The sequence below is a fragment of the Salminus brasiliensis genome, chromosome 16 (genome assembly GCF_030463535.1).
Source record: "Salminus brasiliensis chromosome 16, fSalBra1.hap2, whole genome shotgun sequence".
NCBI lineage: Eukaryota > Metazoa > Chordata > Actinopteri > Characiformes > Bryconidae > Salminus > Salminus brasiliensis.
Genome location: NC_132893.1, coordinates 6338905 through 6362591, shown reverse-complemented (window position 1 = coordinate 6362591; position 23687 = coordinate 6338905). Strand labels below are relative to the sequence as shown.

Here is a 23687-nt window from a genome sequence, read left to right as displayed (position 1 = left end):
TTAGGACAGGTTAGCCTTTCTATGATAATTCTTACCAATGATGTTTCCAGTGTTTATTACATCCTTTACCCGTCCCTGCTTGTAGTTGTTGGGCGCTAACAAAGCCATGCTTCTTTATGCTTTCTCCACTAATAATATTAGCTAATAAGTATTGGTAACATCTTTAATGTTAATATAAAAAGGATGACTTGTCTCAGCAGCGAGAGATTCCTTTAATATCCCTAGATTATTTCATCTTCAGGTGTATTATTTGTTAAGTTAATTCCTTGCAAGTATGGAAATTCTTTAAGTAGCTTAAAGTAGTTTATATAGAATATTTATTTTCTTAAGAAATCCAGGTTATTCCAAAGGGTTCACTTACTTTTTCCTATTTTTCTGTATTCTCTACAGCTCTCACTGTCTTATGTCTTATAGCCATATTGACTGAAAAACATTGAAAATGAGTTTTAGGAAGTTTTAATGCATTTCACTCATTAATGCTTTCTAGATTTAGTTGTATAGATATAATTTTAAACCATCAAAAAATCAAATCATGTTATTGTTACGTCACATTACGCACATGTAAAGGTGAGTGAAAATTATTGGTGCATCATCCGTAACGGTAGTAAAAACAGATATTTACAAAATAGAAAAACAGATTATATACACATTACCTTCCACTATACACATACTTTACACCCATTATACACACACTATACATACACTATGCATGCATACATTATTGCATATTGCATACTTTATTGTTTCACATGTACAGAAAAATGTTTAAAAAGATACTGATGGTGAAACTGAAAACCTGTCATTACCATGATCAGGTGTCATTACCGTCACAATCAGTTTTATGTAGGTAGCTAATGATGTGGTAATGACAATGATCACTTCTTTCAGGGGAAGAAAGCATAATGAAATAAATACGCTAAACAATTCTACTGCATGATTAGAAGAAATATTAAATTAAATGATTAAATGATGATTAAATTACATCAAAATCTCACTTCTCTCATGGCTAACATGTCCTTCCCTGTCAGTCTTTGTTTCCATGATTATGACATAAACATGCTGCACAACACATGCTGTGTCTTTTGAAGTTTGTAAGGTATAAAGCACTTATCACTTACATCATTTTATTAGAGCAGAGAAGTATTAAAGTCTGGGCTGGGGACAAGACCAAAGGAGCAAAGTAGTGATGTTTAAAACATTATTAAAATGGTAATAATTTTGGACATATATGTTGGTGGTGCAATAATAAAAGCTAATTATTTAGTGTATTTATTTAATTTTGTAATAAAGTAATTTATTAAATTAAAGTTGCCCTGTTTAAAGAATGATTTTTTTTTTTTTGTACTGCTGTTGTTATTGTCCCCTCGCGAAACCACGCCCACACCTCAACGTCCCGCCCATCTATTCGGAGACCCCGCCCCTTTCTACTTCATCCGCAGAACATGGATTTGGCTCTCCGGACAGCAGGACTCCACCGGGCATGTTTTCTTTTTCTGGCCCGTTCCCAGGACCTCTCCTCGGCCGTTTGACTTGAACTTGAACTTCTGCACCGTGCAGGATTATGTTCCGTGGTGTGTGCTGTGAAGGCGCTGTGTGTGTCGGGCTGAAACGGCAGCAGCATGCCCAGCAGCTCCGGAGAGAGGGTGAAAGCAGGAGCCTACCTCCCCGTGTCCATCGCTGCGGGTCTGCTGGCCGGATCCTCCACGCTCTTCTTTGCTTTTACGTAAGTCAGCGATTACTGCCTGTGATGAGAACTTAGACAACTGTGGGCTCCAAAACTTTTCAGGCCCACTCTCTAATGACGTAAAGTGCCCAGCTTTAACGGGACCACCTGGAAGTCCTACGCCCCCTCCAGTTAAAGGGGGTTTTCATCAGTCTGTCAGAACGTCCTAATGAATCATTCTCTGAAGTGTAGTGATAAATAAGTCTATTTGCTGAAGTCATTCAGGATGGGTTTGGTAGGGAATGCTCTATATCTCTGCTCTAGAGACACTCTAGAGAGATGGTTCACAGTGGTGATGATGGGGACCAGACATCCGAAGAGTTTAATACCTCAAAATAGTTCCCTCACAGATATTTATTACATAAAGAATATGTTTTCTGATGTCCGAGACACTGTTGTACATTAGTTTGAATTTAATATTTTGGTCTAAAACTAATAGAATTATAAAAAACCATTCATGGCAGAGGCGTTATGCGGCAAAAAGGGATCCTAGCGTTCAGATTTACCACTAATGCCACCATTACATGTAACAAAATGTAGCTTCACTGGTCATTTAGTTTGTTGTGTATTTATTTAATAGTTTACATTTATGGCATTTAGCTTCCAGGGTTACTCGTATTACAGAGGTGGGTCAGTGTAGTGTTAGGAGACTTGCCCAAGGACTCTTATTGGTGTAGCACAGCATAGTCACCCAGACCAGGAATCGAACCCCAGTCTTCCACATGGTGTGGGAGCTCAGTGGCAGGTAGTGGTGTTAGCCGTTGCACCACACCAACCAACCAACCGTTGCAGTTTTGGAACATGGGTGAAATTACTGTATTTGCATTGTAGACCCCCTGCTTTCTGTCACCACCACTATTAAGAAACATAGCCAAACTAAATCGGTTTTTAGATACTTTCCGAGATGATGTGGTTTGCTGGTTGTCACTATTTTAATACTCTAATAGACAAATCTCTTACCTAGTCAGGTTCAGTGTGGGGTAAGCTTTGGAGTGGTGGTCCAAATATGTATTTAACTAATCAATGATTGTAGTAAGATCTGCCTTCCACCTATAGATCCATTCAGTCTGCGAAATGTAGCACTGGACACTTTACAGCAGGGGTGCCGAAGCATTTTGTCGTGGAGACCAACATGGAATATAGGTAGGTAGGTAGGTTTGAAATGCAGCCATATTTGTTGCTATATAACTTGGTTATATAATTTGTTGCTTTGAGAAAAAATGGAACTAAAAAAGGAAAGTAGGGATTTCATAAATGACATGTAGTAGAAGAATATGTTTGTCCTATATTTAGGGAAGGAAGCAGGGTTAAGGTAACTTTCTGGTGGACTAACCTTAGCCAGTGGCCATGCTTATTGCCTTACGGGGTAGTAAAGCAGTTCAGTGGTACTCAGGCCTGGTTCTGAAGGAACAGTACATTGGATTTTTTGTAGTGTTTCCTCTGTTCCAAGACCAAAAGAAGGGCTCTTTAATTAGATCATGAGGGCACTGGTACTCCAGGACCAATGATAGTTGATAGGTGTGAGTGAAGTACATAACATAACCAGTACAAGTATGGATATGAAGTCAGTGATTAAATATTGAATGTAAATCTGTGTTTCATGACATTAGGCTGTTTTCCATGTTCATATTTGAACTCCTCTACAGAAACTAGGCCAGTGGACCGAGGCAGTGACTGATTACATCCAGATAAACAGGATCAGTTTTTTTCAAAACGCACTGCTACAGTACCGTACACTTTTTTTAGGACACAGGTCTTGTATGAGACTGGGGCAGTCACAATTAATTTAATTTATTGATTAACATAATTGTTAATCTTTATAAAAAAAAATTGACACATTTTTCCAAGTTTAAATCATTGTATAATTTTTTTATTCAAATATAGCTTTTACATGGCTTTCAGAGCAGTACACACATGGTACTTATAAAATCAACCAGCAGAAAACTAGCAAAAGCAGCAAAGTAGAACTTCAGTTTACACTAGCTAGCATTATGTTGATTGATTGGGGACTGGGATCCTACCTACCCAAAAAGAGCTCTCTTGAACCCCTGGCAATGAATGGCTGTTGCATCACTAAGGATCCTATATGGTCTTTTGTGCACATTTTACAGCTCAGCTTGCATTAATTTCACATAGAAAAACATCAACCCCTATAATTGACCAGGGGTAGCAAACTTTTGCCTTTGATTGCAAGTGGTGACAGAACAACATTACTCTTGTGGCTCGTGCATTAGGGTTAGTCCACCTCCTATAACACCCTGCAATGTGGGGAAAACCCATAAGCAAAGGAACTGTGCCGAGCCCACTGCTCTCTGACCTTTCCTGCCATATTTGTCCCAGTTTCTGTGCAGCCTTTCCTGCTGTGGCACCCGCAAACGCCGATGTTGGATATTGGTGGGATGGCTCCAGCAGATGGGAAGTTGGGGATTAGGATTTGTGCACAGTTCTCTTTGATTTCCCATCTGGAGAGGGGGAAGTGGGGGGAGAGTGGAATCTAATAGGCAAATAGCGAATGGCCCGAGAGCTTGAACCCCTGACCCATGTGGTTGGTATAGGGTTTAGACTAGAGATCATACGCTATATGTCCAAAGGTTTGAAGACACCTGCTCATCCAATGATTCTTCAGGGGTATTAATACAGAGTATGCCCTCTGTCCTAAATTTATAAATAAATAAATGTATAAATGTATAAATAAAATATATGGTAAATGAGTTGACTTTTTTTTTTAATTGCAATTTAGAGTTTTGTAACACTCAAGCAAATATGAACAGTAAGCTCAGATTAAATGATGCCCGTGAGAAAAAAAATGATCATGAGAAACACATGAAAACATTCGGTTGCGCTTGGGCATAGCCGCTAAATAGGTCATATCGATGGGAAGAACTTGACTGAACACATGCAGCAGTGCGGCCGTTCTCAGAAGGTAAATAAAAGAGTGTAGAGTCTGCAGTGTAGAGCTATTTTATAGTGGAATATGATTGTGGAAAACAGACCGTTATATCTGAACCTTTATAGAACTCTCACTGAAACGCTCTGTTTTACCAGCGGGAGAACCACATGTCTTTCTCTGTTTGCTTGCTAATGCTAATCACACATATACGCTATAAAAACCCCAGTCACACACACAGCACATTCACCCACTATAAACCAGCTGTTTCACACCAGTAGACCAACAACAACATATATCAGTCCAGAGTGTGTACCACTACACACACACACAGGAAGTGACCTGACTGCAGTGTTGTAAAGGAGCTGGGAGCTGATTGGTCAGGGAGGAGAGTCTGACTGGATTATAAGATATTAATATACTATATATTAATATTAACTATACTAATTCATTTTTTAAAGGTCTGTACTAAACTAAATCAGTCAGTCCAGAATGTTTCAGTATAGAAACTAATACTAAAAAGTATTTATTAGCAGCACATGCTGTTTGAACTGTGTGGCTGTATTATTTATACACACACAAAGATCAGATCGGTATGGGCTGATACTCATTTATACATTTAGAGACTCGGATCAGATCAGGGGCAAAATAACTTGAGGTATTTTCCTGAGGTAGGAAAATGTGGATATAGGAGTCCTGCCCAAGGACTCTTATTGTTGCAGTGTGGTGTGTTTGGCCAGCTGGAAAATATAACCCGATTGTGCCATGGGGAAAGCAGTGTTGTTACCCATGACACTACACCAAAAAGGGCACAGGACAATGAACCAATAGCCTAGACCTGAGGTATTAAAGATATGAGTGAACTCCATTTCTGGAAGACCAGGTTACTTTACAGTTCGGTCATCGACTCAGTTCAGTTGGTGTGTTTCAGCAAGGTGTGTTTCCAGCTCCCAATTCCTCACCCCCTGCTGTACTACAACTGGAGGATTTTGATTTGGCCAGTTCGTTTGTTGAAAAGGTCAGCAGGAAACATGGACAGCAATGATTTAATATAGTTGCGAAAGCATTGTGCATCAATTGCTACTTCTGTTAATGGCCTTTCACCGATCAGCTGGAGTACAATGAAGGGCTGGGTGTTCCTTATCTGTATCCCATAATAGAAAGGCTGAAGCAGTAATGACGTGAGCTCTGCTGCTACCATCTGTTAGTGTTTCCTGTATTACATTAATGCAGTTGCTGATTTTTGATTTAATTTGATTATGAGTTGTTAGGAATGATTCACTGTGTCACAATCTCACAGAGAATCTCACAGTGATTCACAATTTGTGATTTGATTCAGTGAATAAATACGATAGGGTGCAACGATATGGAATATGGATATGTAAACTGCTGATACTGCCAATACTCTTACCCATTCATTCAATATACCATCTCTATGTCGTTTGTAAAGGGTCATAGATGCAGTAAAATTAATAAAATTGCTCATTTCTTTCCAGTGTTACCTAAACAATTTGGACTTTTAGGGTGTGTTCACACTTGTAGCTCATTTCTTTTAATCTGGACCAAGCAACAAAATGATAAATTCTGGTTAACTTCCTGTTTATGTTGACATTTGCAATTAAACCAAAATTAGGGGATGTATGATGCACCTTTGACAGAGGGGGCTGCACATGGCATCAGGCAGAGGAAGATAAAGCACAGAAACGTGGGCACTCACCCTTGCTTATACAGCAACCATTTTGCGACACCATGTCCTGGGTTTGGTTTGTTTAGACTTGATTCGTTTGATTCGTATTGGTTTCTTACTTCAAACAAACTGCCCCAGAGTTTGGTTAGTAACAGACCAAGACCCACCTACTCAGGTGGTCTCCGTCTGCTTGTTTGAAAGGCAGTGTTCACACTTATTCTAATGAACCACACTAAACGGGATTCATTTTAATCAAACCAAAGCTGACATTTTCTAAAACTACAGACCAAATTTATGAACAAATTCACCAGATGTTTGCGGACACCTCTTATAATGAATGCATTCAGCTACTTTAGGTTTCACCCATTGCTGAGACAGATGTGCAAATGCACACACACAGCTTGTCTAGTACTGGTAGAAAAGTACTGTCAGTAGAATAGGACTACAAACATGAACCTATCGTCTGATGTAGGCTAGAGGGGTATACAGCTCTGAAGAACTGTGTTCTCTGCAATGATGGATGGTGCTCCATCCTGTACTTTTGGGATGAGTTGGGGAGTTGAGGATGAGGTAGGCTGGTGCTCATCCAACATCCTGACCTCACTAATGCTCTTGTTGCTCTTCTTGAATAAGCAGGTGTCCCAATACTTGTCCTTACAGAGGTTTGTACTCATGTTGTACACATGTTGTATAGTGAACAGCCTTTACATACTTTCTTTGACAACAGTTCTTAACATTGAGACGTTTCAAATACTCCTAATACTCCTAAAAAAACCACACTGGATTTAATTAATGAAGCTTTCAAGAGTGTCTGACGGGTTTAGGACCAGATTGGCCTAGTTCTCAAAGATTGGATCCTGGATTCTGATGTGGTGACTAAACTAAACTCATTGCCATGTTCATGAACTCAGTTTTGTCCTGTCTGTAAGAAGTGGAACCTAAAGTGCTTTTCTGCTGTTGTAGCCCATCCACCTCAAGGTTGTACATGGTGTTGTGCATTCTGAGCTGTATTACTGCTCAGCACAGTTGTATAGAGTGGTTATCTGAGTTACGGTAGCCTTTCTGTCAGCTCCATCCAGTCTGGCCTCTCTCTGTTGACCTCTCTCATCAAAGGTGGATGTCACTGGAGGTTTTATCTTTATTACACCATTCTGAGTGAAGTCTAACTTTCAGCTGTGCTGAAAATTACAATGGATCCAACCACTCAGACCATGTTGAGTCTTTAAGTAATATAAAGCACTGTATGAAACACTGCAGTCTCTAAGCATGAATAGAAAAGTACCTATCAAAACTAGGAACACTAATCGCAGGCATCTCAAGGCCTGAATTTTGCCCATGTTTGCCCTTTTTCTACATAACACTACGCTCACCCTGTGGCATGTTCAGCCAAAGAAATGCCAATTCAGATGCTTCCTATCCATCTCCAGGTTTACAGTACAGCCTTTCTGTTGCTCACAGCAGCTTCCCAGCCTGCAGTGACAAGCTGATGTAAAGCACTGTTTTAAAAGGAGCTTATTTATTATATTAATCTCAATGCCTTGCCACAGAGATAGATTGCTTAGTGGCAATGCTAATACGGCTACTGAGAGCACTGGAGTCCATCTGCTCTTTAGGAGCCACCATCAATCCTCCAGCATGCAGAATTAATGTTGGGCCTGACGGCTTTTGTTTGGGTCGAAATGGATCTGTCCTTAATAGTCCCACTGTGGTGGTAGCCTGCATCTTATCTCAGTCTCATTTATCTGATGAACTAATTTCAGTGTATTCAATATAAAGGACTAGGCTGCCCTTTTAAATTAAACTATGCTTGCTCTTGATCAATGATACAAGCACAGTCAGCGAACAGATCCAGCACCATGGCTTGCGGCCGGTTTGACAGACATATTTATATTGGTTAACAGAGATGCAAGTGTCACCATGTTTTGACTAGATGTCATTGATACGTACATGATCAGCCCTAACATTAGCACCACCTGCCTAATATCGATTAGGTCCCGCTGTGTTCCGCCACAACAGATCTGACCATTCAACGTAGAGATGCTATAAGACCCCTGAAGGCGCCCTGTGCTATCTGGCACCAAGGCAGAAGCAGCAGATCCTGTAAGTTGTGAGGTGGGGCCTTAGTTGCCCATGACCCAAGGTTGTCATTCTTTGGCGCACGTTTGGTAGGCACTGACCACTGCAAACCAGAAAAGCACCACAGGATCTGCCTGATGTTTTGGAGATGTTCTGTTTTTCACTATACTAATGTATGGGTTCCCCTTTTAAATATTGGTTCCTCTCAAGGATCTGACGGAACATTGATTGTGAAAGGTTCTATATAAATAAATTGGATAACTATTTCCACACTGCAGACTGTTCTGTTACAATAGAGCAGTATCTGTTAACTGTGCCTAGATGTCAGATGCATTGAACACAGCGGTAAAAACAAAGGATTGGATCTTAATTGGGCCGGTTCAAATAAAATATGCCTGAATAGGTTTGGACATCCAAATTGGATTGGACATCCCTAATGATAGAATTACCTTCAGTGGTGAAAATGAGAAAGACTGGTGCAATTAATTATTAAACAATGGACAAAGTCTAATCTGCAATGAGACAATTGTTATGATCAAAGAACATGATGGCTAACTAGCATGGCTCATGTGATGATGGGAGAACAGTGTCCAGTGCTTTATCCTTTCTACGTATCCTTTTTATTAGAACTGAGAGAAGGTTTAGATGGTTGCCCTATCTGTGGGCTGCTATTCATTGCTAGCCATTGCTTGTTAGCCACATTAGCCTCATAACTCCAGTGAAGGGGGGTAAAGAGAAATATGTATAAATATGATTCAATAAATCTCTTTAAAAGCACAATGGGACTGTCTGTTGTCTTGTTAGTAGATTACGTAAAGCAGCATCATGTAAGAATTGGTTTCTTGTTGCAGTCGGGAAGTGAAATTCATGCTTTGAGCCACTACTAAAGGACACACTTTACACAAGCTTAGAGAGATGCTGAACCGTCACTGAATGGTAAAAAAGCATGTGAACTGATGCGATAGAGTAATATTACATGTATACGACAAGTATTGTCCTGCCTGCTTCACCAAAGTTACACAGTGCAGTTTTGCGCAGAGTGGGAATGATGGAGTAGCCATTCTTTTAATTACAGTCAGTGGACCTTCAACACAATTTTAAGGCAAAAAATTCTACATATTGTTGCTTTAAAAAAAAGTTCCATCTAGTTTAAAAGCACAAGCACCAGAAAGATTTTCTAGGAAGCAGTGAGCTGCATTATAGCATTATATAAATCATTAGGACATTATTGATAATGTTTTTTTTTTCTGCGTGGGCTTCTCCAGCCAGGCCTCCGCACAGACAGCGACGGCAGCTTAGATTGAGAAGTACTTGGCTGTTTCATTAGGAATTGGAGCTTGTCTGTGTGGGCTGCAGCATAATGAACTCTCCCCGCGCTCCAGATGGCCAGAAATCAATGTTGGTCAGGTCTTGTGGAGGCATCCAGAGTAATCCTTTGATAAGAAATCAGGTTCTTAAAGGGAAAGGGGCTTTTGTCCTCAGAATTTTTCTACTGAATGGCACCTCCTGTTCATGGAATGACCCATATTATGTGAGCGGCATAATTTGTTGCGGTCTAGAATACAGTGCCTAGTAAAAGGGGGATGTTCTCTGTTATTGCATGTTTTTCACAGTGAATGCCTTTGGCATCTTTAAACACAATGTAATCTTATCAAGAAAATACACCTTTAAGACACTAAACACCTTTTTAAAATGATTTAATTTAGTTAAGTAATCCAACATGGAAACCACTCGTGTGAAAAATTAACTGTCCCTCAGTTTCTCAAGCAACAAATGAACCAGATTTAATTGTTAATGAGATTCGGACAATTGAACACAGCAGGGCTTGAATGCAGCCGGGCCCCGCTGAATGAGTGTTCAAACGAAAACTCAGAAGAGATGAATGAAAAAAGCTGCGTGGGTCCCAGCTAACATGTCCATGTGGGACCTGCATGGGTAGCCCACCTAAGAACCTTGGGTTCCACGTTGGCCCCACATATGGATGCTCACCAGTCAAGGTCAGTTATGGGACCAGGAGAGATTAAACATGGGCCCAATTAGGGTTTTCTCAGTGCATGCAGTGCCTAGATAGAACCCAAGTGAGATTAAGGTGGGCTGTAACAATGAGGCCCATTTGGGAAGCCCAACAGAGTCCCAGTGAAAAAACATGTACAAACCCACTCAAAGCTCATTCCCACCTGGAACCCACCCATGTGAGCCCAACATACGTATGTTGGCTGGGATGTATCAGTCTGCAAAGGGACTGATACATTTCTAAAGATATCACTCAACCACAGTGAGGGCCATGATCTACAAATTGGGAACCCTAGGAACATTGGTTATTTTCCCAGGAGTTGCTGGTCTGTCAGTATAACCCCAAGAGTGCAGCAGCAAATCATTGAGAAAGTCACCAAAGATTCCAGGAGAACACCCAAGGAATGGGACTGGGAAAAGTTGGCATTCATGGAGGAGCAGCAAGACAGCAAACACTGCTAACTAAAAGAAATATTAACAATTGATTTACGCCTGCAAGTCTTTTGGGTTAGCGTTCTATGGAAAAAAAATGACTTTTTATAAAACACAAGACTCATTATGTCTGTGAAACTAATACTGCATTTCAGTAGGAGCATCATACCACCATTCAAACATGGTGGTGGTAGTGCAATGGTGTGCCCGCAATATATATAAATACGAATATATGAATAGAAATGCCAGCATGTGGGTGACTTTGGGTAGCCAGCCTTGACAGTTTGTTTATCTGCCACAAAACCAGGCATTAACCAGCATTAAGACATCCTGAGTTTTATAGTTTCAAGCAGGTGTCTATCTGGCTAGCTAATGTAAGCTAATCCCCACTGAACAACCCTCCTGCCTAACAAGACATGACTGTCATATTCAAAAACCCCTCCCAACGTTGACTCTTTATTGTTTAATGATACCTGATCCGCAAATCGGCTAGCGACACAGCGCGCAGCGCGGAGTACAGGGTAAAGGGTTTCTGCATCTCTGTAGTGGCTAAACAAGGAACTGCGGCTTCCTGTGGCCGAGGAGCCTTGCACAGAGCTGCTGTGATGCTTAACTTGCAAACACTAATTCAAAGAAATATCAGCTGATTGGATATTTTGGCTAAAAAATCAGATCACCAACAGTTACTCAAATATCTACCAGTAAACGAGAATGGAAGTTCTCCTTTGAAAATATGAACAGTTCTGCTAAGAAGATTGTGCTCAAACTGCTCCACAATGACGTGAAACTCTGATTACAAATTATAGGAAATCTTGGCTGCCGTTTTTGCTGCTAAAGGTCCTGCAACAAGTAATTCATGTTAAGGGGAACATTCTTGATTTGCATTTTACAATACTAATTTAGGCTAATAGACGTAGTGTGATTTTTTTGGCTAATGTTCCATGTTTTTTACTTTGCTAAAGAGAAAATCGAGAAGGGTGCAAAAACTTTTTCACAGCACTGTAAAATCAAATAAACATTCATACTGAAGTGATCCCTGAAAACATCGGTACAATAGAATACAATTCAGATAAAAGACGATTATAGCATGGCATAGCATCACTGAAGTACCACATGCCAAAGGGAAAACATAAAGCCAGGAAATCTGATGATGTCCGCATTCTGCTTGGCCAAAAACTCCTCGACAATACCTCCTTAGTGCAAAGACTGAACTAGCACTAATCGGAATTCAATAGGAATTTATAAGCCCTTGGACAAAAGAGAAGTCTGTGGCACCGTGCCAGTGTTTGCGTACTTGTGAACACAAGCCTCTGCAATAAATAATGTCTAGAGAGATAAACAACATTAGTCAGATTTCAACATTTATGAGGATTCATGAGCTTTGGTATTGTCGTCCCATTCTGCCCTGTCTTGTTTATTCCCCAGATGCCAGGAAGAATCTAAATCCATAGATGAGAAGGCCTGTGGAGAAAATGATTATTCCTCAGCATTGCACGTACTGTCAACATGTCATCAGGGTGATGAGATGCGAGATTTGAGTTCATATGGAATTTTGTTGCCAGATTGTATTTGTCATTTTTTTAAATAATAAATGTATTTTGATGGCTCTCACCGGGTGCTGCCATGTCCTTGCATAGACCAGCAATGTTTCTTTTTTTTATTGCATACGGATTCAGCAGTCCGCTGATAAGCGGCCGGCGGAGTGGTCCGTGATCCTGATTCGGTAATCTGGGGATTATATGGAACTGCAGCTGGCATGGCACAGACATTCCTTTAGGGAGAGCCTCTCCCTGAGCCCCTCCTACTGACCCCCATTACTGCAGACATCAGTCAGTCTGCAGGCACGGGAAGAGCCTGAAGATCTCTGCGATGGTTGATGTGGTGGCCAAACCTTTTTTCCACTTCTTTGCCACAGTAGGAGTTAGGGGGGGGCGAAGTAGCAAAAATATAATGCCAAGCTAATCGAAGATAAAATGTGCCCTAACAAAGACAAGTACACTAGGATATCATGTACTGGTTGTTGTTTAAATACTCCACTTTTATTTAAAGGCACTGTGCATGTTATACCACTATACTACCCCAATGCAAAAGATCACGACCACTTAATTAATAGACACCAGCACTGGCTAGGATCATGCTGAGTGATGGCCCACCCTCCCCAGAGAGCAAGGACAATCATGCTCCCTGGGATTTGTGGCCTTAGATGACTGTGGCATTACTAGGTATCAAACCTGCCATCTCCTGATGCTGAGGCCAATGCTGCACTCCTTTGGGGAGAGCAAGTACATTCTACATTCTAATATTAACAGGACAATATTGTGATTAAATAAGTTATCACACTGGACTAGATGATACCTATGATATATTCAGAAAAGTGTAATGTGATTAATTGATCATCATGATGAACATTGGTATTCATGATTCATTGATTACCATGATAACGATCACATATCACCATATCAGCCATCCTGATGGCTCTTAGAATTAGTCTTGAACCACCAGAAATTGGACCACAATTTCAACTAAAGGCGGGTTTCCATAAACCTATCATTTAAAAAACCTTTATATAGAATTCGTACCAGAAGACCTACACAATCCCAATGTGTCTGATTGCTGAAATAGTGTGTGCCCGATTTACCACCCGAATCAGGTGTCCAGTGGAAACATGATTACCTCTCCATTTAATCTCCTCCTGGTTTGATTCATCCCCTCAACTAATCTCTATTTTTCTGATTTTTCCACACTTTCATCTTTAGTGTGAAGCAATACAGTACCCACAGGCTATAGGGCTAGATGAAAAGTCTCAGTAAGGCATGGCTCCACGGCTAGCAATCTTTCAACATTATCTGATCAAAAGAAGTTCTAAAAGACTGAATAAAACCTTCCCGAAGCAACGAATCCATGATTGCTCCTACACTGCAGTAGCTCCTGAGGAACACCTTCTGAGGCCTTCCAGGAAATGTAAACATGACTTTAGACTTGACCTTGACCTTTCTTCCCATGTCTTCCAGGTGTCCTTGGCTGGCTGAGAATGTGTCTCTTGCTTTCCCACCATGCGTTGCTGTCACTTTCCTCTTTGTCATGGCCAATTTCACCATGGCAACATTCATGGATGCTGGTGTGCTCCCGAGGGGTCAGTATCCTACCTGTTAGAGCTGTACATGAGATGACAGATGAAATGTACAAGTAAATACTGACCTGTGTGAAGCGGTTATGTGCAATCAGGTATAATATTTGTATGAGAATAGTTGTAATTCACTGATCACCGTTCAAATATCCTCTAATTAAACTCTATGCACTCTATGGCACAATTTCTGTATCTGAACGTGTACTGCTAAAATTTTCTACTGCTTATTTTACGAAGGTTGTCTAGTGTTACTTTAACAAAATATACAGCTTTCTTCTTAACTCATATGTAGCATATATGCTATATGTTATGGTGACTAATAGGTTGTAAGCTAGGGATGTGCATTCTCACTACATGTTTAAGGATCTGTAAAAGTTAATGAATGGGTATTCAGACTAACTGCACGGAAGGCAAATGCAAAAAAAAGAAAAGAGGGTGTTGTTTCTCTTGCAGCTAACGAGGACGAAGACAAGGACGACGACTTCCGCGCTCCTCTCTATAAGAACGTGGAGGTGCGGGGCATCCAGGTTCGGATGAAGTGGTGCGCCTCCTGCCACTTCTACAGACCTCCCCGCTGCTCCCACTGCAGTGTGTGCGACCACTGTGTGGAGGTGAGGGAGGAGTGGGCGAGTGAGGGGGAGGGGAGGATGTGTCTGTGCCTGTGTATGTGCCAGAGAGGGAGAGAAAAAAGCAGGTTAATCCCCTTTGCCCTGATCGTTTTGTCCCCTCTCAGATGAAATCTGCATACAGTCAGCCGTATTTAGGTGGCCAGCAGAGTATTATGCATTGTCTGCCGTTCATTCAATTCTCTAATGAGAAAAAAATCCTGCTGCTTAAAACTTCCCGGAGCGGCCTGCTGTTTTCCTGTATTAGCAATGCAGGGCATGACTGAAACTCACTGGAAATGCTCTTTCATACTTGTGGTGGCACCAGATCAAATGTTTTTTACTGTGAATTGCAGTAATGCTACTGTTAAGACTTTGAGCACTCGACCATTGTACAATACACACGCTAAATAAACTGTTCTCAGGACTTTGACCACCACTGCCCATGGGTGAACAACTGCATCGGGAGACGGAACTACCGTTTTTTCTTCCTGTTCCTGCTGTCTCTCACCGTGCACATGGTGGCCGTTTTCTCTGGAGGTCTACTGTACGTTCTGCAGCACCTGGAAGACCTGTGGGCGCTGCGTGCAGCCGTCACGTATCCTTAAAGTACCCTCCCCCCCCACCGAGGTCCAGTGATGTTGTGTTTGTGTGGATTTATAAACCTAAACCAGCCGTAATTCCGTCTTACATAACAGTGCCCAAACCTCTCTTTATCCCTTAGAATTAAATTATATTTTGTTACTGTACTTTTAAGACTGATATATGTAAATGAGCTCTGTTCTGATTGGCTGTCCTATGTTGTACCTCATTAAAGAAGCAGTCTAGGCAGAAATGCTAACTTTTGTTAGCCCCTTTTTTTCAAAATCTGGTACTGCCAATTAACCCACCTGTTTTAGCTCCCCTTAGCACTAGCAATGTTCCCGGCACTAGGGGCAATTCCCCACTTTCTGAGGAAAACATCTGGTTCACAGCTCCGCCACTCCAGCTGTGCCTGCTAAAATCTCTTTTAGAGTGATGAGCGGAGTGATGAGACACGGCCAGTTGTGTTCCCAGGGACTCCGGCCACTGATGGCATGGCTCGAGTTTCGAACTCACGACCACTGGTATAGAATGTAAAATTATTAGCTTTCATGCATCGACAGTTATGTTTTTAGCAGACATTCTGTCCACAATGGTAGACCTGTGATGCACTGGAAGTCTGTCCATGGTCCAGGAGTTTTTGCCTGGACAGAGAATCAAACCTCTGGTTTTCCATGCGTTAGAGGTACTAGCCAACCTATGATTCACCATAGCTGCGTTAACATTGGCTGAGGTATCCCTTTAAAAAGGTTGTTGCTTGACTGCACTGGTTCAGCCTGGCTGTCATGAGTGTGACAGGCCTTTTCTTCATTCCTGTTGTTGGTTTGGCTTGCTTCCATCTGGTGCTGGTGGCCAGAGGACGAACCACAAACGAACAGGTCAGATGCTGTTAACTGTTAATGCACACTTACAACCGAAAGCTACGATGGTTGACCTGAAACCTTGTGTTGCTCAGACAGCATTAGGTCAGACTCACTCAAAGGACTGCCTTCCTTGCAGGTGACTGGAAAGTTCCAAGGCGGCGTGAACCCCTTTACACGTGGTTGTTGTGGCAATGTGGAATTTGTCCTGTGCAGTCCCATCACTCCAAGGTGAAAGACTTAAAAGATAGTCCTCTGAGAACACCTCTGAAGTCGTGTGTCATTCTCTGCTCGGCATCAGGGCTCATTTTAGAAACTCCAGGTCTAACAGGTTTGTTTCTGTGGGATCTGAGGTGAACCAAAAGCCTGCAATGCTGTATAAATAATGCTACATCTATGCTAGTAGCAAGCTAACACTACAGTTAATTAGTACACAGTTTGTCTAGTCCTTGTAGAGAAGTACTGGACTCTCTAGAGCAGATAATCATGAACCTGTGCCACTATTCCTAATGCCAGACGTGCTAGAGGGGTATAAAGCCCCCAGCATTGACCTCACTAGCGCTCTTGTCGCTGAATGCAGTCAGATCCTCATTCCAAAATCTAGTAGAAAGCCTTCTCTGGGTGGTCTCCATTGCGTTTAGTTAAATTATCCATCAAAGAGCAGAAATGTGTAGGATTGTGGGGTGTAGGTGGGAAACTATGCTCTGGCTTTAAGAGACTCTTAATGCTTACTGACTTTAGAGGGGACCTGACCTTCTTCCTTTAACCCATCATGCTACAATATTCCCCATGAATAAATCCTGATTAGAGCAAGTGTTCCTAACATGACATGATGCCGACTGCGGAATGATAACACAGTTTCAGAGGTCTATTCATCATGAATAATAATTTACTTACGTTCACTGTCTCTCTTCATTGTCAGATACACTGGAAAGCCAGGAAAAAGGCCCATCCGTGTACAGCCACCGTTCCAAAAACCGGAGTCACTCAAAATGTCCCCTGTGAAGGTTGGGGACAATGGGATTCAAAACAAATCACTCCCAACGAAAGTAAGACAAAGCCACATCCAATGTTGAGAACGGTTCTTTTACAATATAATACCACACAATAGTGTATGATAGAGTATGAGCACCACCGATATTTAATAAGCTCTTGAAAAAGGGAATGTGTGGGAAGCATTTGAAATCCAGCTCCTAATCTAACAGGAATGCTCCACCTCTCTTTTTTATGTCTCTCAAATTATACCTTAAGGGCTGGTGAAGAACCTATTTCAGGCTTTTAATCAAGGGATGTGAACTTGTCGTGCGTATTAACCGTCTGCGTAGCGGCTTTTGTTTCTAAGTGCAGCAAGGAGACATCAGGGTGTCTTTGATGGTGCCTTAATTGTAGTGGTGAGGGCCATTTACTGCTCTGCTACCTCTATTGGATGCATTCATGTTCTTCATGCTTGTCCCCTGCCAGCAGCAGTCCCCACGTGTGCTGGACGTTCCTGAGTTTAAACGGCCAAACACTCCACCCCCTCTGCCCCCTAAACCCAACCCGGTTCTGCTCAAGAGCCACCTGGCAGCACTGGAAGGTGAGCGTCACCATGTTGCTATTGTACCTTAACTAATGTGTCTTTCAACAGAGCATTGGTCTATTGTAGTACTGTGTTCTGAGGCGAAGGCAGAGCCCATACAGTGGGACATCTGAATAATGCATGGCAGTTAATCATTTTTAACAAATTTTAACTATTTTATACACATTTCTGGAAATTCTGGAAATTCTGCACTAAGTTTTAGGACACCTCTGCAAAATTGATATATCCCACTATATAGTGAGAAGGGCACAGTTTCAGACACAGCTTAGGTTTTGTGATGTCTATAGGTCATTAGTTTTATCTAAATGTAAGATTAACTGATGACTTCATATCGGAATGATAATAAATTGATAACCGTGGGTTTTTTCCACCATAGAGAGCTTACTGCACTCCAGATCTGCAGTGCCTCCCGGCCAGAACCTGAGCAAAATTGGTCAGATTTTGGAGTCGCCCTCTCGAATACATTACCAGGTCCCCAGGGAACAGGTGAGTGGACAATTTAAAATGAAGCAAATGTAGTTGTACCTCTACTGTAGTTCATCATCCAAGACATGTTCAGTGTCTGAAGTTCTTTTTTAGTTTTGCACTAGAGCTCATAGGGTAATGTAGCTAACCGTAATGGAGGCTTATACTACGCCAATTAGCGTCACATAAACCTCATGCCTAAATGATCACATGCTTGTCTATGCATGCTTTCTGACATGGAATTACATCACAGAACAACATCCGAATATGTTTTGGCATGGTAACCTATTTCCACATTTGTCCATTTAGATGAGGAAGAGAGAGAACCCCCATTTCCAGATGACCAGTAGGTCCCAGGACCAGTCGTCTGAGTCCAGTCTGGATCAGCTTGAGAAGCAGACTCCCATCTCTGTGCATTCGCTCTTGCAGTCCAGCACACTACCCTTGAACTCCCTCACCCTCAATTCCCGTTCACTCAGCCTGAAGCACGCCCACCGCCGAGGGGACCGAGCCCACATCCTTGGTCAGCGCCCCGAAGCTCTAGGCTCTCGCCCTGCCCAAAGCGTCCTGAGTGGGCGAGCCGGCAGCCTTTCCTACGACAGCCTCCTCAGCCCGGCTGAGCTGGCCCAGCGAGGGGCATTCCCTCTGACTTACCGTGCTCCCTTCCTACCTATGGACGTGGGTGGCAGGGGTCCCGCTGATCCCCAGCGTCTGCCCCCTCGCGCTTGTAGCCCTGTTTTCATGACCGCGAGCCGACGGTCACCCCAGCACCGAGAGTCCTCTCCCGTGCACTATGACAACCTCCCTAAAGGCCTCATGGGCTCCATCCAGGAGCTGGAGGAGCGCGAGAAACAACAACAGCAGCAGCAGCTGTTGTTGCCGCCTCAGGCTCGCCCACAGCCACCCGTCCATGATCCTGTGGGTGTCTATGACACGCCTGGCCGGAGGAGCCTGCCACCTGAGCCATCGTCCCGCGGCCCCACACCGCCTGCCTACGGCTCCCGGGAGTTTCTTATGAGCAGTGCAGCGTATGGCTACAGCAGCCGGACTCAGCCCGCCTGCTCTTCCACTTCCTCGCTGAGCCGCGTCCCCAGGACTTCCACCTCACCCTTAGGCTCTAATGTAGCCCTCCAGGGTCGCTCGCTCTCTCCCTCGGTCTACCGCTCCCTGGAGCGGCAGGCTCAGCGCTCACCCTCCACCCTGCCTGGCCCACTGCCTACCTCCTCCTACACCACCCACAAAGCACTGGCCTTCATCACTACCTCAGAGCAGAAAGACTCAGACCCAAAATATGAGTCCTGATTCTACGTAACGATGGACAGAGGGAGGGCCTCTTGTAATGTGATTTTTTGTTTTTTTGCTATTGTGCTTATTTTTCACAAGAATATTATAAGGCCAGTATTAAGTATTTTCTGATCGCAGAGAGACTGATAGATAAGCTTCATTGTGCTGCAGGCATATGCCAGTTCCTATATTCTGCTCTGAAAGGAATAAGACTGTTTTATCAGTACTATTTCAAGTTGGGTCATTAATTTTTTTTTTATATGAAAATATGTATGTTGTTTTTCACCTTCCTTTTTTGACCTTTTTTTTATATGAGTACACTCATAGAAATTAAGGAGCCTAAAAGTTGTTATTTTTGTCAATTTTCCCCCTTTTCTTCCAAAGCAGCATGGCTGGGGATTTAAACTTTTTTTGTCCCACTGATATTACATTTACACATATTTTTGTGGTTGGAAGTTTACATACACTTATTGTGGACATAAGTTTCATGGCAGTATTGGACCTTCAGTAATTTCTTTGAACTGTGCTTATTAAGGGACAGAATCATCTTTAAAACATGAATGTGGGCACAAATTTACACCTAATATTTGGATAAATGTGCATTAGCAACTTACACCCTGACCAGATGCTTTGGTAGCCATCAAAAGCTTGCATATTTGACCACTCGGAATTGGTAGAGTTCAATTAAATATGTTGTTTTTTTGGCTCAGGCCTGATGTTTAAGCAAAGGGTTGAGGTCAGGGCTAGCTGATGGTTTGAGGTTTGGCTGGAAAATTCTGAGGTAGTCTTTCTTTGCTATTATTCAGAGTCACATACCAGTTCTACTGTCTGCAAAGCAGCCCAGAGCAAGATGCTACCACCACTATGCTTAACAGCTGTATGATTGCTGATTCTGTGCTTAACCCTGTTACTTTCAACATGGTTACGAATTTAAGCCAAAAGTAAATTGCACCTTTTCTGAGTGGTTCAGTGTTGGAAATGAATCCAAGGGCTAAATGGCACCCCATTCGTCGAGCAACTCTTTTGGTTCCAGAATTCCTAATGTCTTTTTGCGCAAGTTTTCCAAATGTTCCTTGTTGAACCTCAACCTAAACGTTTTTACCTAGCAGGTTCCTTTTAAGGTCAAATATTTAAAACTTGGCCAAAAAACAGCACTTACCAGAGTACACAAAGAGCTGATTTCAAAAAGTGTTTATTGTTAGCTAGCTATTGTGCTAGCTGCCATATACTTAACTAGCTTGGTAGATAGCTATCCAGCTAACAGTAATACTCCTACTTTTTACTGGCTAATTAGTGGGCTAGTCAAACGTTTATCTTCTGAGACAAATGTCTGCAAAGTGCTAGCAACTTACATCGTGATCTACATTTTTAGTAGTTTAAAATCTCACTTGCCAATTGTTTTTTCACAGGCGGAGAAGTTGACGCAATATACAATATGCTCACATCAAGAGACCTCCTGTGGGATGACGCACAAAGCTACATTTAGGCAGTGGACATGCCATTCCTCTATATTGAAGTTATGCATTTGCATAGTCTTTAACTTTGAATTGATGGAAGAAATGATAGAAATATGCCAGCTGCACAAAACTGTCCTTAATTAGCATTTTGGCTATGCGTGTTGCAAAATAGCTGCTTATTACTAACACTAAGAATACATGTCTTTGCCAAGAGAGACAGAGCCAGTACTGGAGAAGGCCTCAGAAAGCCTGAGGATCAAGCATCATTTGATCTCACCCCGCATTGTGCATGATCAAAAGAGCAGTAGCTTTTCTGTTTTAGCATGATGTAAAAGGGATGTGCGAGTGGGAAAAACCTTTTAAAAGTTTAAACATCTTTTCTGCAACAAAAGAACCTCCCGCTGAATGTAGGTCCTGTATCAGTTCATGTTTATTTCTCCAGCCTGCCAAGCCAATTTAGGAACCATTTAGGAACCTTTATTTTTAAGAGTGTACGTATAGTGTACATGATCAAAACTTTTGTAATTTGTTTGATGCTTTTCTGTGTTTTTGTAACTCGTTTAGCTAATAAAGTATTATTGCATTCTTTTGCACTGTCTGAGTGATTATATTGGTCCTAGGCCTGTGAATGCCAGGCCAAGGCCTCTTTTTAGAAGCCTTTTTTTGTTGTATTGAGTTGTATTGTTGTAAGGCCACAAGAAACTAGGCCATTGGCCTGCCACCTCCCAGTTTATCCTGTGTGACCTCTACGGCTGCTGCCTGCGTTTAGATCTCAGTAAAGCTGTTCAGTTCTGCCTTCCAGGCTGAAAGAAAGGAAATGCATTAGGGTGTATTGGCCGTCGGTGGGTAGTGCTCCCTCTAGTGGTCATGAGAGGAACAGATTGTGGATGATATGTGGCCCTCCTTTTCCTCCTTCCCTTCCTCCTTTTTTTCAGACACACACACACACACACACACACACACACACATATATATATGATATTGATGTTTTCTGACCGTCTGTGTGAGGTCTATTCCATAGCCAAAAGGTCAAAAGTTAGGACGATTTCAATGGCCCGTGACTGACAGGGGGCAGTATTATTAGAGTAATTGAGTAATTGTTAGAGTTGTGGGGCCCAATGTAATATCATTTCATGGGGTCCAAAATCCCTGGCAGAGTTCTGAGGTTCATCATCCTGCTGTAGAAACCATTCTCTTTCTTATGTTCAACTTTTATACAGTGTGATGTTTCCTTCCAGAGTTTGCTGCTATTTAACTGAATCCATTCTTCTCTCTACCAGTAAACTGTTCCCTGTGCCACTGGCTGCAACACAAGTCCAAAGCACGATTGCTTCACCCTTAACAGTTGGAAAGGTATTCTTTTCATGAGATTCTGCACCCTTTTTTTTAACCCTTTCTATTTACCCTACATACTTGTTGCAGTCCATAAGTTCGCGTTTAACCTTATTAGTCCAGGGAACGTGTTTACAAAATGCTGAAAGAAAACTGAAGGTTTTCTTCTGATGCCTCTTCTGTGAAGGCCATATTTGTGCAGGTGTTGCTGCACAGTAGAATAGTGCACCACCACCACAGGAGTCTGCTAAATCTTTCTGAAATTCTTCTGCAGTCAAATGACCTTCTAGTAATTTTAAATGCAGTTTTTCTTTGTCTTCCAGACCTCAACTTGACCTCCAACATTATTGTTGACCGCTATTTCCTGATTACATTATCAACTCAGAAAAGGGCTGCCTGGACAGACTTCACAACCTTATTATGTTAATTATTGGCATGCTAGGCAGCTGGTAGGTGATGGATGTACCAAAAAGTTCTCCCACAGTTCTGTAAGATCTTTAGTCAGGACTTAAATAGTTAATTGAGGACGGTACTTTTACTTAAGGACAAGTTCAGGGTACTCCCCACTCTGCTGGTTAATTAGTTGGGATTAATGTTTTGCGTAATTATGTGGACGCACACCTTTGTTCATATTATAATGATGGTAAAAGATGATTTTATCCATGGTCTCGTTATAGACCGACAGCTGGCGGAAGATAACAGGAGAGGCTGAACTTCATTCCTAAACGTCGCTCTGACATATGGCGCTACAGTGGGGCTTGATCATTTTTCCAACATCACCAATTACAGACAAAAGGCTATTGTCTAATAGAGTCTTATCATCCTCTACATCTCTGTCAGAGCATTTAATAGTTCAGTCTGACCAGTATTTATCCTAGGCCTTGCTGTTGGACTGCCAAGGAGCCAGAGCTTTTTCTTGAAATTAACTTTCTCCCTGCTTGTCCTGAACACGGATGCAATCTCCCATCGCAGCTTTCATCTCAACTCGGAGCCGTGACCTAAAATCTATCCAAAGAGAATACCTTTTGATGACTAACTCTCAGTATGCCGGTCATATCTCGCCATGTGCCGTGGAAGCTCTACAGAGGACTCGCTAGAACAGTGAGCTGTGTGGAGTGGAATCAGAGGAGATCGGCTTTGTGGAGAGGGGGGCTAATTAGTGAATACTATAGAAAGGCTTTATCTTTGAAGGCTGCCCAGGCACTGGAGTCTCTTTTACTTTCAGACATTCCTCAGGGAAAGAGAAATATAATGGTCTGACAATCTGCATTGTATAGCCCTTGTCCTACACAAGTGGTCAGGAGATACAAGCCTATATATTTAAGAAATGAAAATGTGTGGCAACTATGAAAACAGGTTGGGTGGTGGTCAGAATAAATATAGACAGACAGTCAGGGATGATGTAAGAAAGGCCACAAGCTTTAGTAACACGTAACCCCTTTGGCTCCCTTCCACTTCACTTATCCAGCCTGACATTCAGCTGCTGCCTGCTGTCGGCTCTCAATAAAACCTTCAATGCATCCTCAGAGACCGTGACATGTCATTAAAGCATGCGGCCCCTACAAGCTCCCTCTAGTG

At 42.2% G+C, this 23687-nt stretch overlaps 1 protein-coding gene across 1 annotated transcript; it reads left to right on the top strand.

Moving 5' to 3' along the window:
- Positions 1 to 1384: 1384 nt before the first annotated feature.
- Positions 1385 to 21302, top strand: zdhhc8a (zDHHC palmitoyltransferase 8a). Its single transcript, XM_072658778.1, has 10 exons — positions 1385 to 1723; positions 13830 to 13951; positions 14399 to 14556; positions 14976 to 15148; positions 15908 to 16010; positions 16132 to 16223; positions 16915 to 17041; positions 17454 to 17568; positions 17948 to 18057; positions 18346 to 21302. Exons 1-10 carry the CDS (start codon positions 1620 to 1622, stop codon positions 19336 to 19338), a joined length of 2097 nt encoding a protein of 698 aa, XP_072514879.1. The 5' UTR covers positions 1385 to 1619; the 3' UTR covers positions 19339 to 21302.
- Positions 21303 to 23687: the final 2385 nt, after the last annotated feature.

Coding starts and splice junctions, on each gene's coding strand:
- zdhhc8a (XM_072658778.1), top strand. CDS start 1,620: ATGCCCAGCAGCTCCGGAGAGAGGGTGAAAGCAGGAGCCTACCTCCCC. Junction 17,042..17,453: donor ACAAATCACTCCCAACGAAA/GTAAGACAAAGC, acceptor GTCCCCTGCCAG/CAGCAGTCCCCACGTGTGCT. Junction 18,058..18,345: donor ACCAGGTCCCCAGGGAACAG/GTGAGTGGACAA, acceptor TTGTCCATTTAG/ATGAGGAAGAGAGAGAACCC.